This window comes from Nerophis lumbriciformis, linkage group LG05, assembly GCF_033978685.3.
Source record: "Nerophis lumbriciformis linkage group LG05, RoL_Nlum_v2.1, whole genome shotgun sequence".
Taxonomy (NCBI): Eukaryota; Metazoa; Chordata; class Actinopteri; order Syngnathiformes; family Syngnathidae; genus Nerophis; species Nerophis lumbriciformis.
The window spans coordinates 36,633,652-36,648,104 of record NC_084552.2 but is presented as its reverse complement, the minus strand read 5'-3'; the positions used below and the strand labels follow the sequence as shown (position 1 = coordinate 36,648,104).

General features: G+C 41.6%; 1 protein-coding gene across 1 annotated transcript; it reads left to right on the top strand.

Moving 5' to 3' along the window:
- Nucleotides 1-952: 952 nt before the first annotated feature.
- On the top strand, nucleotides 953-3,012 carry gltpd2a (glycolipid transfer protein domain containing 2a). The gene is made up of 6 exons (XM_061959016.1): nucleotides 953-1,119; nucleotides 1,209-1,273; nucleotides 1,333-1,496; nucleotides 1,560-1,674; nucleotides 1,749-1,945; nucleotides 2,013-3,012. The coding sequence occupies exons 1-6, from the start codon at nucleotides 1,035-1,037 to the stop codon at nucleotides 2,239-2,241; spliced, it is 855 nt and encodes a 284-aa protein (XP_061815000.1). The 5' UTR covers nucleotides 953-1,034; the 3' UTR covers nucleotides 2,242-3,012.
- Nucleotides 3,013-14,453: the final 11,441 nt, after the last annotated feature.

Genomic DNA, 14,453 nt, shown 5'->3' with positions numbered 1-14,453 from the left:
CCAAATATCACATCTTTAAAACAAAGCACAAATTTGTCAAGAATATTGTCCAGGATGAAGCGACAGATGCCCTGTAGTGATCGAGTGCTTTCACAAGTCCAAAACAGGTGGTAAACAGTCTCTGGATGCATGTTACATAAGGTGCAGGTAACATCAATGTCTTTCTTGTATGTAACCATCACAGTCCTTACAGGGTAATAACGATGAATGATTTTAAAAGATATCTCTTTGAGATTGTATGCATTTTATAGCGATCGAATCGCTCTCCAGTGACGTCACATCTTCTTCTCCGGGTTCTTGTCGGTGGGTATCACGTCGCCAATGGTTGCCACAGCGTTGCTCTGTGTTCAGGCCTTTCATTGCATGACACAGTAATTCTTTTTTTATTTTATTGAACAATGAACATTTTATATATACATATACAAACACATTGACGCAATTCCAATACAATACAATTTAACATTGCTCTAATGTTCCAGATCAGGCCGAAGAAATACCATGATGAATCAAATTCATTGATTGATTGAAACTTTTATTAGTAGATTGCACAGTACAGTACATATTCCGTACAAATTACAATCGACCACTAAATGGTAACACCCCAATAAGTTTTTCAACTTGTTTAAGTCAGGGTCCACGTTAATCAATTCAATTAAAAAAAGTCTCATGCAAAAAAAAACTGTTACAAGTAAAAGTAAATATGACACTGTAAGTTATTGCACAATTGTTGTTCTTGCCTGCTGTTAGCTCACGTCAAGAGATGTTTATTAACTTTATTTGCTGTTTAGTCTTTTTTAAATGTATCAAATTGTGTGTGTGTGTGTGTGTGTGTGTGTGTGTGTGTGTGTGTGTGTGTGTGTGTGTGTGTGTGTGTGTGTGTGTGTGTGTGTGTGTGTGAGAGCATATTGTGTGTGCGTGTGCGAACGAAGGTCAAGTCCAAAGGTCACCCATGCAGAGTCAAGTGTGTGTTTGTACCAACAAAATCAATGTGTGTGTTAATGCGTCTGAGTGCGTGAATACGCGTTGTGGTCGACATGGGCACAATGTGGCGGAGGGCGCTGCTTCGCTGCCTGCTGCTGTTGGCCCTCTTGGCATTGCTGGTGTTGGTCGCGTGGCTCCGTAAGTTAGCTTCACCGTTGTGTCTCCCGTGCTCAGCCGGTTTGCCTGTGGTAGCGCTGGTCTTGTAACACTCTTTGGATGCTCCGCAGCTCAGGGTGACGTGGCAGACTGTGGCTCCACCTTCTTTCCGTGTGTGACGTCGTACTGGAAAAGGGTAAAGCCGTCATGGAAGACGCTACATTGGTGCATTGTTGAGTTTTATTTCTCTCTCAGCCTCCAGTGGTGGCCAAGGAGGAGTTGGCCCCACCTCTCATCCACGAGTGCCCTGATCAATTGTTTCAGACATGGCGTCTGCTTCACTTTTTGACATTGAGTGTTAGCGTTGGCAACGACATCCTGCTGGAGCCGTACCTGCAGAGCTGGGATCAGTTAATCATGTACGCTCTAATCACAAACGCAGCAGCGATGGCGACTTTTACAGACTTCTCTTCTCTTGACAGTTTCATGGAGTCCTTGGGACCAGTGGTTAACTTCTTCTCTCAGAAAGTCAGTGATAAGGTGGCGCTGATCCGGCAGCTTGCTCGCCAACACCAGGAGCGTGGACCGGAGAGCGGGGTAAGCCGGGCGATGGGTGCGCCGCGTCAAACAACGTCAGTGTTCATAAAGAGCGTCCTGTGGTGCATCTGCAGGCGTACCGCTCGGTGCGCTCTATGGTGGAGACGGAGCTAAAGGAAGGGGTGGTTCACTTTTCGCGCCACACGGATTCGGGCTGCAGGACGCTGCTGCGTTTGCATAGGTCGTTGCTGTGGCTCACCATGACACTGGACGGACTGACGCACACGCCAGACGCCCTTGGGCGCCTCAAGACACCGGGCGAGCTCAGCAGGTCTGCAGCTGCTGCCATTTTGTTTGGCGTTGTGATGGCTGATGACGACATCACTGTATTCCCTTAGGGAGGCCTACCAAGCAGCGCTGGCCCCCCATCACCCGTGGATGCTGCGACAGGCTGCCGAGTTTGTCTTCCTTGCCCTACCCGACAGGGAGCATTTCTTGCGGCTGGTGTGCGTGCAGAACCAGCAGGAGGCGGAGCCCGTCCTGCGCATCATCATCCGCGCTTTACAGCTGGTCTACAGCAGAACTCAGCGGATTCTAGAACAGAACGGAATGCTGGAGCTGCCATAAAGGCGTCTAGGTCACATGACCTACAAACGACAACAGGCACACAGAGCAAATTGACTCTGAGTCCTCCAGGATTCGTTTGGTTCACATGAGTTTGTGTCTGACAAATACCTTCTTCAAGCTCTCCTGTTGTTCATTTGCACTCAATGAATAGAGCTGATTAGCCAATATATTACTATTATCATTATCACAAATTACGCACCCATTTAAAAACTTAGGAAGTTCTGTTTTTTATACTCCAAACAGATGTCAAACTCAAATCCCCGGTGCCAGATTTGGCCCGCCACATTGTTTTATGTGGCCCGTGAAAGCCTGGAAATAATGTGCGTCAATAAAGTACTTTATCTTTCTTACTAAATGTAATTTCAATTGAATTGCATTTGATGCATACTTATTATCTGATCATGGAACAAGCATTATATTGGTAGGGTCCCAAATATTGACTGGTCGGTTGTGATCGACGGGTTGGCAACCCCTGCTCTATACAGTATACTGTAATATAGTGGCGGGCCGTGCGTTGCCCACCTAGGCCTTCAGTAACTTCAATGATTACCTCTCAAGATATAATTGATGTCACCACATGACCATTGCTGGAGAAATACTATACAGAAACACATTTACGCACCACTGGGCAATGTACAAAACAGGTTATTTTCTGGTGCATTTAAAAATCAATAAACCCACATCAGCAATTAAAACATATATTATGTGGTACTGTCAATATGAAAATTGCAAAAAACATATTAAACGTGAAAAAATAAAGAAATAAAATATCTGAACTCACATTTCATCGCCGGTGTTGTGCCGGATAATGCACCCCCGGCGTAGAATGCACCCCCTGACGGGAGAGTTATATCAACTAAAGCCCACACTTAAAGATTCCACGTGCAAGATTTAATCTATTTAAAAAAGTTATTTAATAAGATGACAAAAGTGCAAAAACAATAATGTTCGTTTTGGAGGAGTTGTGAATGAATGAAATATGAAATCCGCCCTGCAGTCTGCAGGTGTACCTAATGTTGTGGCCCAGCAACGACTGCATATTTCATTCATTCACAACTCCTCCAACACGATCATTATTGTTTTTGCACTTTTGGCTTCTTATTAAATCACTTTTTTAAATAGATTCAATCTTGCACGTGGAAACTTTAAGTGTGGGCTTTAGTTGATTTAACACTCCCGTCAGGGGGTGCATTCTACGCCGGGGGTGCATTGTCCGGCACAACACCGGCATTTCTACCTAAACGGGGTTACTGCGCATGCTCTTCACTACTGTGGCATGCTGGGTAATGGAGTTCTTATGTTACCTAGCTCATAACATCACTATATATCTGCCTTAGCCCTTAGGCCAACTAGAAGGCCTTACTGACAACAACTAGTGATCAGTTTGGCTATCGCAACTGTCTGTCAACTGTATGTCCCCGTTCACTTACAGCGCATGGACGCCCGCATTGCTGAATCTGAAGATCCTGCCAGATTTCGAACAGCATGGCAACATAAGCTAGCTGAATTCTGATTGGATAAAAACTCTATAACCTAAAAACAACAGCGCTGGAAGGAGCATAATATGACATGAAGAGAATATGAATACTTTTAGATATTTTGGGAAAGTCAATAAAAAATTATTTTTGTCTTTAATTATGATCAAGATTTCTGGTTATGTTAGGCCAGCAGAGAAGGCCTTGCTGGCCCTGACGGCACATCTCTGCTGTATTATGCCTCTAACAGTTCTTAAAAGCACATGAAGAAACATCTACAGGTATAGTGTAAAGTTGTGTATACCGGTACTTTGAAGAATGTCAAGTTTGTCTAAGCATTTTTCCGCTGGAAAATGTTGAGTAAATTGACAGCGACCTCGGTTGGATTCAATGCTGCAGCACGTTTTGCCCCTGCAGAGAGCGCCATCAATCCACTTTCTACTTAAAAGGGAAATGCACATTTTTTTGGAGTTTGACCTATCATTCACAATCATCATGACGAAATATGGATTTTTTTATTAATGCATTCCAACTCGTAATTAAAAGTCCAATTACAGCAGAGCTAATGGGAGGTCCTCTATTTCGCCCATAAAGCCCAATAAATAACCATCCAAAAACCTCCAACAATACTCAATTTACATTTCGTGACTTGAATATTAACCAAGTATTAGTGATATTATTATGATAAGCGCTCAAACAGACAAACTATTTATAGCAGTGGCTGCGGCGCCGTGATCACAAGCTTGAGTGCCTAAATTGACGTGATCGACTGATGAGCTGCTTCCTCGTGTACTTGCTCGTCAAACTTTATGGTGCGTTCCATTTGTACTGGAAAGTCGGAATTTTCGAGTTTTTAGTCGAAATTTCAACTGGAACGCCCCTCAAGGTCGGATTTCTGACTCGGAAAGTTGGAGCATTCTCACCACCCCCGAGTTTGTTTCAAAGATGGCTGCTCTGAATGTAAACAATCATGTCCGCTTCTATAATATCCGTTATTTGCACTTGTGATTAGTTTTCGTCGCAGTAAATCAGCCACATACAATATATTGCTGTACATTTCTATATGGTAACTTCACTGTAGAGTAAACTGTATTTATTTAATGTTGTGTATATGCTGTACGTCGCTAGCAATAGCGGCTGTATTTCCTTTTCATCCACCGTGTTTGAAAGTTGCAGAAAGAATGCATATTTTCACATAAGTTGTTTGTATTCAGACAAGACAAGCGCAAAAATAGCTTTTGGGGATGTGGCCATCTTGGTTTTCCGACATTGTAGCAGGAACGCTCACAACTCGGGTGTAATGTAATTCCTATAGCTCTGACTTCTCACTTCCGAGGTGAATGGAACGCAGCATAATTGTAGATCAAAAATCATGCTTCTCACCTGGATAGTAGAATGACAAGGACATTTTTCTGGCAAGTTGGTACAGTTTGACAGCCAATTTAGACCCGGTAATGGTGAGAACGACACATTCTTCATCTAGATAGGAATATAGGAAAGTCCCAGCAGTCGGCATCTTAATGACAGCAGACATTGTACAGTAAGTCGTTTTGTATAATGTTTGTTGGCGCTCATGAAGTCTGCAGTGAGTAGTAATCAGTGATGTTGAAAAAAAAGGCGAACGTTGTGATGCGTTTTTGAAAAGAATACGTATGCTTAAAATTATCAAAATACGTAAATATGAAATGTTATTATAAATGTAGCCATTACTACATTAAATATATACTTACATCATGTATATACAACCTTAATGGAGGTGTTTGGATATTTTTAGGGGCTGTATATGCAGAATAGAACGACTCCTATAGACTCCATTGTAAGTGGACTTTTGATCGCATTTAGTTACGCATTGAAAAAATTACATCTGTCGTCATGTCTTTCATAATGATTGTGAACGATAGGCAAAATCCCCCAAAAAGTGCAGCTCACCTTTAAATTCGGTTACTATATTCATAGACCATCATGTTTGTCAAAGCATTTTACTGCTGGAAAGTGTTGAGCGAACTGACCGCGACCTCTGTTGCATTCAAAGCTGCAGTACTTTTTGCCTCTGCAGATAGCGCCATCAAACCATTTTCTACTTACAGTTTTTTCCAATTGCTTGCACACTAAATTTTACATTTTTACACAGTTAACAAAAGTCTACACACAGTAAACAAAACCACTGTGCAGATTTGCCTAAAATTAGGCATAGACTCTGCTTCACATTTTTTGCGAAATATTACACACAATGTTTTACACACACCTTCCCATCTTGCAAACAGATAATGATTGTGATACACAACATTTCACACTTTACACACACACACTAGGATTGTGACACACACATCATTACACAAAGATAAGGATTGTGAAGTTACCTCCTGGTCAATCCAAAGAGCTGGCTTGCCAACGACCACACAATTGAACACATTGGATAATCACATCCACCAAGTGTAAAGACACACGGGTGATGAATTGAAAATACAGCCTTCAAGTGTGTGCTACAGCTATACAGTTTTTTCCATTTGTAATTTTTATCTCCAGATTTTTTTTCAAACCTTTTTATTTGTTTCAGATTTTTATTTGTACTGCATGCCATTGTTGACTACTGTGAAATGTCACTTTACCTGACTGTGGTAAAAATAAATATTTTCAGTTTGCAGCATCATTGTTGAGCAGTTCTTGAAAAGATTACAGGATATTTTTACTTTCTCTTTAGGTCCTTACGTATAGGCCCACTTCAAAGTAAATAATGACGATTGCTATGGATTTGTCAGTATATTTTGTCAAGTTACAGTTATCATTCATCACATATGCTAAAATGTTGGGCAAAATGCCCCAAACATGTGATTTCTTATAGTAAAATAGTGGTTTTTACAAATGTGTTTTGTATTTATCGCTGTTCTGGGTAACTCACTCCAATAGTGTCTTATCATTTGAAATCTGTGTGAGTGAGATGACTGCATTTTTACAAATGCTTGCTTTATTTTGATGAATGGGCACATGTTTTGACTAGGGTAGCCACACTTCCCCTAAAATACGGAATCTACCCGCAATTGGGACTGAAATGTTGCATCCCGTATTAAAACAATACGGGACGCTGTTTCTTCCGTATTTTCCTATTGGTCCCATGCGTCTGTCACACACACACGTGAACATTAAATTCAACAATAATGAAGAAAATAAATGTCAGAAAAATGGTATCTAAGTTATCACAAAAGTTTGTGTTGCCATGAGTTCCCGGCGAGAGGACAAAAGCTGTCTTTGATCTTACCAAGCAGAAGGCTTGTAAAACTCCACTGTGTACGATATGAAGCGACATGAAGGCGTCGGTTTCTTTTATCTATTGTAATCCACAGGAAGATTTAGTCTTGACTCGAGATCTACAAAGCGGAGAGGAAGCAGGACCTTACGCAAGCTCCAGGCATCTTTTCTTTTAACTGTTTTGTGACCGAGGGCAACGGCTGTTTATGACCCCCCTCTCCCCTTCCAAACAGCTGTTGCCATGTAATCAGGGAAAGTCCAAATAAAAGAGGAGGCGTGCAACCTTTTGTCAGAGCGTGGTGGAAGACTGTACAAAGAGTACAGCACAGACGTTTCTCCTCAATGAGCTAAAATGAATTCTGTCTCTGTTTAGTTCCTTGCTTCTTGTCTGTTTAATAGATGTCATCAGTGTTTGAACCTGACAATAAAAGACATGACAGTAAAGACAGCAACGTTGTTAAGCAGACCCCCGAGTGTGGCTGTACATGATACATCTGGTTCGCTCTCCTCTGTGTGTCATGATCGTTGCCTAGTTACGCTGCTGACCGCGCCAGAGTGCACCGCCCGTTTAAAAAAATGTCTTCAGCAGATACTCCACCGCGTCCTCAACCTCAACCTCAAAAGAGAAAACACCTCCAATAATATAGAGGAGAATGGGAAGAGGCAAACCCTTGGCTTGATAGCGTAAGTGGAGATGACAACAAAGCGAACTGTAAAGTTTGTCAGAGAATGTTTTCTGTGACGCACGGTGGACTGTCTGACGTCAGACAGTATGCATCAGGGGATCAACATTCTCGAAACATGAGAACAAAGAAGAGCCAAACATCACTGTCACAGTTCTTAGTAGCTGAAACATCTCCTGAGATGGATTGGGTATGGGACATATATAATGATCTTATTTATCTGGTTGTGTTTCTACATGATGTCATGTCAGTAGTATTTCTATTTACCTGCATGCATGGCTGCTGACGTGGACATACACATAGCTATTTCAGTAGACTAGGATGGTTGATTGTTTATGAAGGTTGAGTTTTTAAAGTCTAATAAATAAACATGTATTTAATATATATTCATCAATATAGAATTACATGTTGCATCCATTTAAAGAACAACTCAGATTCAGAACTCTTATGATGTTATGCTGCTCATTTGGAATCATTCATAATAGATTAACATTAAATAGATAGATAGATAGATAGATAGATAGATGGATGGATAGATAGATAGATAGATAGATAGATGGATAGATAGATAGATAGATAGATAGATAGATAGATAGATAGATAGATAGATAGATGGATAGATCATACTTGCCAACCCTCCCGGATTTTCCGGGAGACTCCCGAAATTCAGCGCCTCTCCCGAAAACCTCCCGGGACAAATTTTCTCCCGAAAATCTCCCGAAATTCTGGCAGAGCTGGAGGCGTCACGTTTTGTCTATCGTAAAGCAGTTTGTCTGCCGTAAACAGCAATGTTGTGACACTCTTAAACAGGACAATACTGCCATCTACTGTACATGCATATGTGACAATAACATCTACGGCTTTTAGAGAGTGCAGTGCACAACTGCGCACACAACAAGGAGACGAAGCGGAATGCATCATCAGAGAGGGTGTTCAGCATGGTTAGAAAAATAGTGACAGAGAATAGAACAAGGATGGACAATTCAACCCTTAACTCAACAATGAGTAGATGAGTGATATGTGTGTGTGTATATGTGTAAATAAATGAACACTGAAATTCAAGTATTTCTTTTATATATATATATATATATATATATATATAATAAAATAAATACTGTATATATATATATATATAGCTAGAATTCACTGAATGTCAAGTATTTCTTATATATATATATATATATATATATATATATATATATATATATATATATATATATATATATATATATAAATAGCTAGAATTCACTGAAAGTCAAGTATTATATATATATATATATATATATATATATATATATATATATATATATATATATATATATATATATATATATATATGTATATATATATATATGAAATACTTGACTTCACCAAGTCAAGTATTTCCGAATTTCTTCCGGATTGTTATAGGCGCAAAGTTGAAAAGCCAGCATCTGTGATGGTATGGGGGGGTATTAGTGCCCAAGACATGGGTAACTTACACATCTGTGAAGGCGCCATTAACGCTGAAAGGTATATACAGATTTTTGAAGCAACATATGTTGCCATCCAAGCAACGTTACCATGAACGCCCTTGCTTATTTCAGCAAGACAATGTCAAGCCTCGTGTTACATCAACGTGGCTTCATAGTAAAAGAGTGCGGGTACTAGACTGGCCTGCCTGTAGTCCAGACCTGTCTCCCATTGAAAATGTGTGGCGCATTATGAAGCCTAAAATACCACAACGGAGACCCCCGGACTGTTGAACAACTTAAGCTGTACATCAAGCAAGAATGGGAAATAATTCCACCTGAGAAGCTTAAAAAATGTGTCTCCTCAGTTCCCAAACGTTTACTGAGTGTTGTTAAAAGGAAAGGCCATGTAACACAGTGGTGAACATGCCCTTGGTTAACATGGTGAACATGCATTTGCAGATTCGCTGTGCCGCCGTGAGGAGTGTTCCTTAATTCCAGTTCTGAAAGGTGGCAACCCTAGTTTTGACCGAAGTGTCATTTTGCAAATAATCTAGGAATTAAGAAAAATGAATGTAGTGTTTGGAAAAGTGTGTAAATCCTTTTGAAAAAAGACACACAGTTAGTAAAATTGTGTGTAAGCAAATGGAAAAAACTGTAAGTAAAGTTACTATATTCGAAAAACTATCATTTACTATTTACAAGGGAAGTGAAATACCATGTCGATCATTTTCATTGGTATAATAAATGCTTTTGCTTGTGTTTATTTTGCCTATTGTGATAGGCCAGCTGGAACCTTTGTCAACTGACTTTGTAAACAAATAAGGTCCTTTAACCAAATGACGAGTTTGTTTTGGTGTGTGTGTGTGTGTGTGTGTGTGTGTGTGTGTGTGTGTGTGTGTGTGTGTGTGTGTGTGTGTGTGCGTGCGTGTGTGTGTGTACGTGTGTTTATATGTTTGTGGGTGTAAGTGCGTGTCTGTGCGTGTGTGTAATGATAAAAACAACAACTTTCATTTCTGACTTTTATTTTACACACAAACACACACACACACAATTACACAATTATATCGATGGTGCATTGCTCAATCTAATTACGCCCACTCCTCAAGAAGTCCAAGTCATCCCGGACAAGGACTGAGGTCAGCAGGTCAAAGTTTGTGAAGTCTGTAAAGGTGTATACAAGCATTCAGTTTCCCTGCCTTGTGCAAGAAGAGGAGCTGGAGCAAGCAGCTGCTGGGAAAGTCAAATCCTTTGACCACCACAAAAATGTTGCAGGCAGCGCTCTTGTGCGCTACCATGATGCCACTGAAGACAACATTTCCTACATACTTGAAGACGAGAACTCCTGTAATAATGAGGATGATGCGGACAGCTCTCTGTTTGGTTTTGTCCACCACGGCTCTAACCGACTGGCCAGGTCGCGGTCGCTTAAGTGCGTTGACAGCTGAGAGGCTGCAGAAGCTCATGACCCCGAGGAGGAAGATCACCTGGCTGAAGCCTATACAGGCGGCCAACAGAGGTTTTGTGAAGGCCAGCAGTGAAAAATATAATCCCAGAGAACAACAGAGCCACAGGAAGGCCATGGTGACGTACCGAACACTCTGCTGCCGCTTGAAACGCTGGTATGCGACAGGACGGACCACCGCCATGTAGCGATCGACACAGGTGAGCACAGGAACAACCATCTGTCCATACCACGGAAAGAACTGGATTATGATTCCCACATGGGTCAGATGGTCGGCGCCCATGTTGATCCCGTAGATGCCGAGAGCATACGCAGCCACTCCGATCAGCTCCATGGCAGCCAGGTTGAGCACAAAGCAGTCAGAGTGACTCAAGGTGGTCGCTGTGAAGATGGCGCGCTGGAGGCTCATATAGAGAACGCGCAGAGACAGAGGGAGGACAACCAAGAGAGTGGTGGCAAAGAACAAAATGTTTACATGGCGAATACCATCTAACTTGAGGCACGCAACCACGCTCTCCAACACGGAGGACGTGTTGGCGGACATCAGTGCAGAAAAGAAGCAAACGCTGGTTCAAGAAGGTCTCACCTGTCAGGCGTGCAGGACAATGAGGTGCATGGATGAAAATGATTGAAGCATGGGAAGATGGAGATCCGCTCGTCAAATTTGTATAAACACCACATTTGGTTGGCATGTGCTTTGAATAGAACTTCCATTAAGACTGTTGCTGGGGCAATGCAGATACACAGCTCATCCTGGACCCATGAAACAGACCACAAGTGCATGCTCTTATTTTGCAGAGTCATCAGTCATGGATGCGCTCACATTTGTTCCAAAATGTCACATGACATGAGACACGCGTTCATTCAACCAGAGGACACAAATCTGAATGAAGGAAGTCTTTATTGGTTGGACATGCAGACAGATTCTTGTGATAAACATAAAAATCCCTTATGTTTTTTATGACGCTGTTAGCATTAGCGTGGACATTAAGCTAGCTGCCTGTGTTGTTGCCGTTCCTCATTACTCAATAAAGTAGAAAAAAAGTATTGTAACAACATGTTAGCGCTAGCTAATTAGCTTTAGTGCAGGCCGAAACGGTTCCCTGCATACAAACGGCGTAAAACATTACAGGTAAGAATATGAAAGCACGGGCGTCATTCAGTGCATCTGCAATAATGCCACTTCTTGAATCGGCACATTTACATAACGGATTCCAGATGTTAAAAGACAGTCCCAGACATAAAAGAAAAAGTCTATAATCAAGGAGGGTGGCAAGAGCACTGGCAGAAAGCTGCCAAACGATAGGCCAACAGTGCAAGCCATGTGTCCCCGCAGCAAGCAGGAGAGAGTCAGGTGGTTGAACACTGGTGCAGCAAAAGTCCATGCCCAAATCCAGGGAGGGCAACCATCGAATGTCCACATCTGTGGCCGACGAGGAGGCAGACGCGCACCGGATGGGCCTTTCAATGTGTCACTCGATGAAAACGAGTTTGACATCCTTTTCTAAACTGTATACTGTAATATGCCTCTCAGAGTTCTTAAAATCACATCAAAAAACAACGACAGGCATAGAATAAAGAATATTGTACTTCCAAAAGTGTCATGTTTGTCAAAGCATTTTTCTGCTGAAAAATGTTGAGTGAATTGACAGCAACCTCTGCTGGATTCAAAGCTGCAGCACGTTTTGCCCCTGCAGATAGCGCCATATCAATATCATATCGATCATTATCATTGGTATAATAAATGACATTTTTTGTGCTTATTGTGCTTATAGTTATGGGCCAGCTGGAGACTATGCCAACTGACTTTGTAAACAAATGAGTTCCTTTAACCAAATGACAGATTGTATGTAAGTGTGTGTCTGTTTGTATATGTTTGTGTGTGCACGTGTGTCTCTGTGTGTGTAATGATAAAAACAACAACTTTCATTTGTGATTTCTATTTTACAGACACACACACACACACACACAAATACACAATTATGTATGGTACATTGCTGGCTCCATCTACACCCACTCCTCAGGAGGTCCACGTCATCCCAGACAAGAACTGAGGTCAGCAGGTCAAAGTTTGCAAAGCCTTCAAAGGTCAATGAGCTGCATGGATGAAAATGACTGAAGCGTGGAAGATGGAGAGTCACTCTTCAAATTTGAATGAACGCCACATTTGGTTGGTAGGTGCTTTGAATACAACTTCCATTAGGACTATTGCTGAGGCAATGCGGACACACAGCTCAACCTGGACTCATGAACACAGACCACAAGATTACTGTCGTAGATGCGCTCACATTTGTTCCAAAATGTCACATGACATGAGAGACACGTTCATTAAACGAGAGGACACCAAGCTGGATGAACAAAGTCTTTATTGGTTGGACGTGCAGAAATATTCATGTGATAAACATAAACATCCCTTATGTTGTTTATCACGCTGTTAGCATTAGCGTGGACAACAAGCTAGCTGCTTGTGTTGTTGTCATTGCTCATCACTCAATAAATTAGAATAAAAGGGTTGCACTTTGCATGCCATCGACTTCCTGGTATCCTAGTTTGCTGATGCTAATTTGTTCTTTCTGTTGTCGAAGTTACTGGAAATGGGCGGAATAACAACCCACACCTGCTTCCCATTACCAATCAGCCGCTTATTCAAGGTGTCGGCGAGTGGCAGGAAGATGTTGGATCGTTTGCTGCTTTTGGCGTTCATTCTGGCATCTTTCTGCCTTCTCCTCGATAACCTTTGCACGTATCCCCTGTAGTAAATAGGAGTGTTATTATTTAGCCTCTTTGCTTTGCCCGGGTTCTCCTGGTGTTTCTTTTGACGTCTGTAGAGTACTGCCTGAATATTTGTGTCACAACAGACATTAAAGACTTGTTTTGACTGCTATCACACCTCATCACTGCATCTTGGGTCCAACTTAAAACTGACTCTGGGACTTCCGGTATGGACCACGCTGAGTAGACGTGTGAATATGGAAATTTCCATATTCATTTTTAAACCTTGTCATTTAAGTAATTTGAAGTAGAGTGGGGTAATATTTTTTTGCTCTTTGTGTGAGACTTTGGAACAAGTCTTGTCATGTCGAAGGCGAAGACTAAATCGTCTGAAAAGGATTAGGTTGGGTTACTTTATTAGTACCCGAAGGTAAACTTGTTTTGCAGCCAGCTCGATCAGGACATCCATTTAAACATATAGAGAAAGCAACATCTTAGATATGCAATACAAAGGCTTACCACATCACAAACATTGCCAAGATCACAAATTAGTACATGTACTCAAAGTTCCCCATAAAAAGGATAAAACATATAAAATCCCAATCAGATAAGATTTGGGACAAACCAGAATAAAACACCATAATAAAAGAATAAATTGCACTAAAATAAATATAGGCAAAAATAGGTACTACAGTTTATTTAGTTCTGTGATGGTAGCTGGGACAAAACTATGTCTGTACCGTTTTGTTTTGCCTCTTGGGACTAAAAATGAGCCGAAGACCAAATCGTCTGAAAAGGATCCGACGCCACATGCTCGCGTAACAAAGATGGAGATTAGCTCGATGCTAGCGGAGCTGCGCGTTGCTCTTCGGAGGACTTTAAAACTTTGTTTGACTCTTTGGCTTTAACCCTGGACACGCTTCATACTACTGTTTCCGACCACGGCCAGCGTATTAGCTGTTTAGAAACAACAGCCACAGGGGGGGAACCACTAATTCAGCCACCTGAGGATGCCTGCTGCGGTGCACGTAAGCAAGGCAAGCTCCTTCAAGCAATAGTAAACGACCTGGAGGAACGAAGTAGACGGCAAAACATTTGCATCATCGGATTTCCTGAAATGGTCGAGGGTACTCAACAGTCTGTGTTTTTGCCAATTTACTGGTCGATGTTTATGGCCGGG

Bases quoted from the DNA above. Each gene is read 5' to 3' on its own strand.
- gltpd2a (XM_061959016.1), top strand. From the start codon at position 1,035: ATGGGCACAATGTGGCGGAGGGCGCTGCTTCGCTGCCTGCTGCTGTTG. The intron at 1,274-1,332 runs GTAAAGCCGTCA...TTTCTCTCTCAG, and splicing joins TGACGTCGTACTGGAAAAGG to CCTCCAGTGGTGGCCAAGGA. The intron at 1,675-1,748 runs GTAAGCCGGGCG...GTGCATCTGCAG, and splicing joins AGCGTGGACCGGAGAGCGGG to GCGTACCGCTCGGTGCGCTC.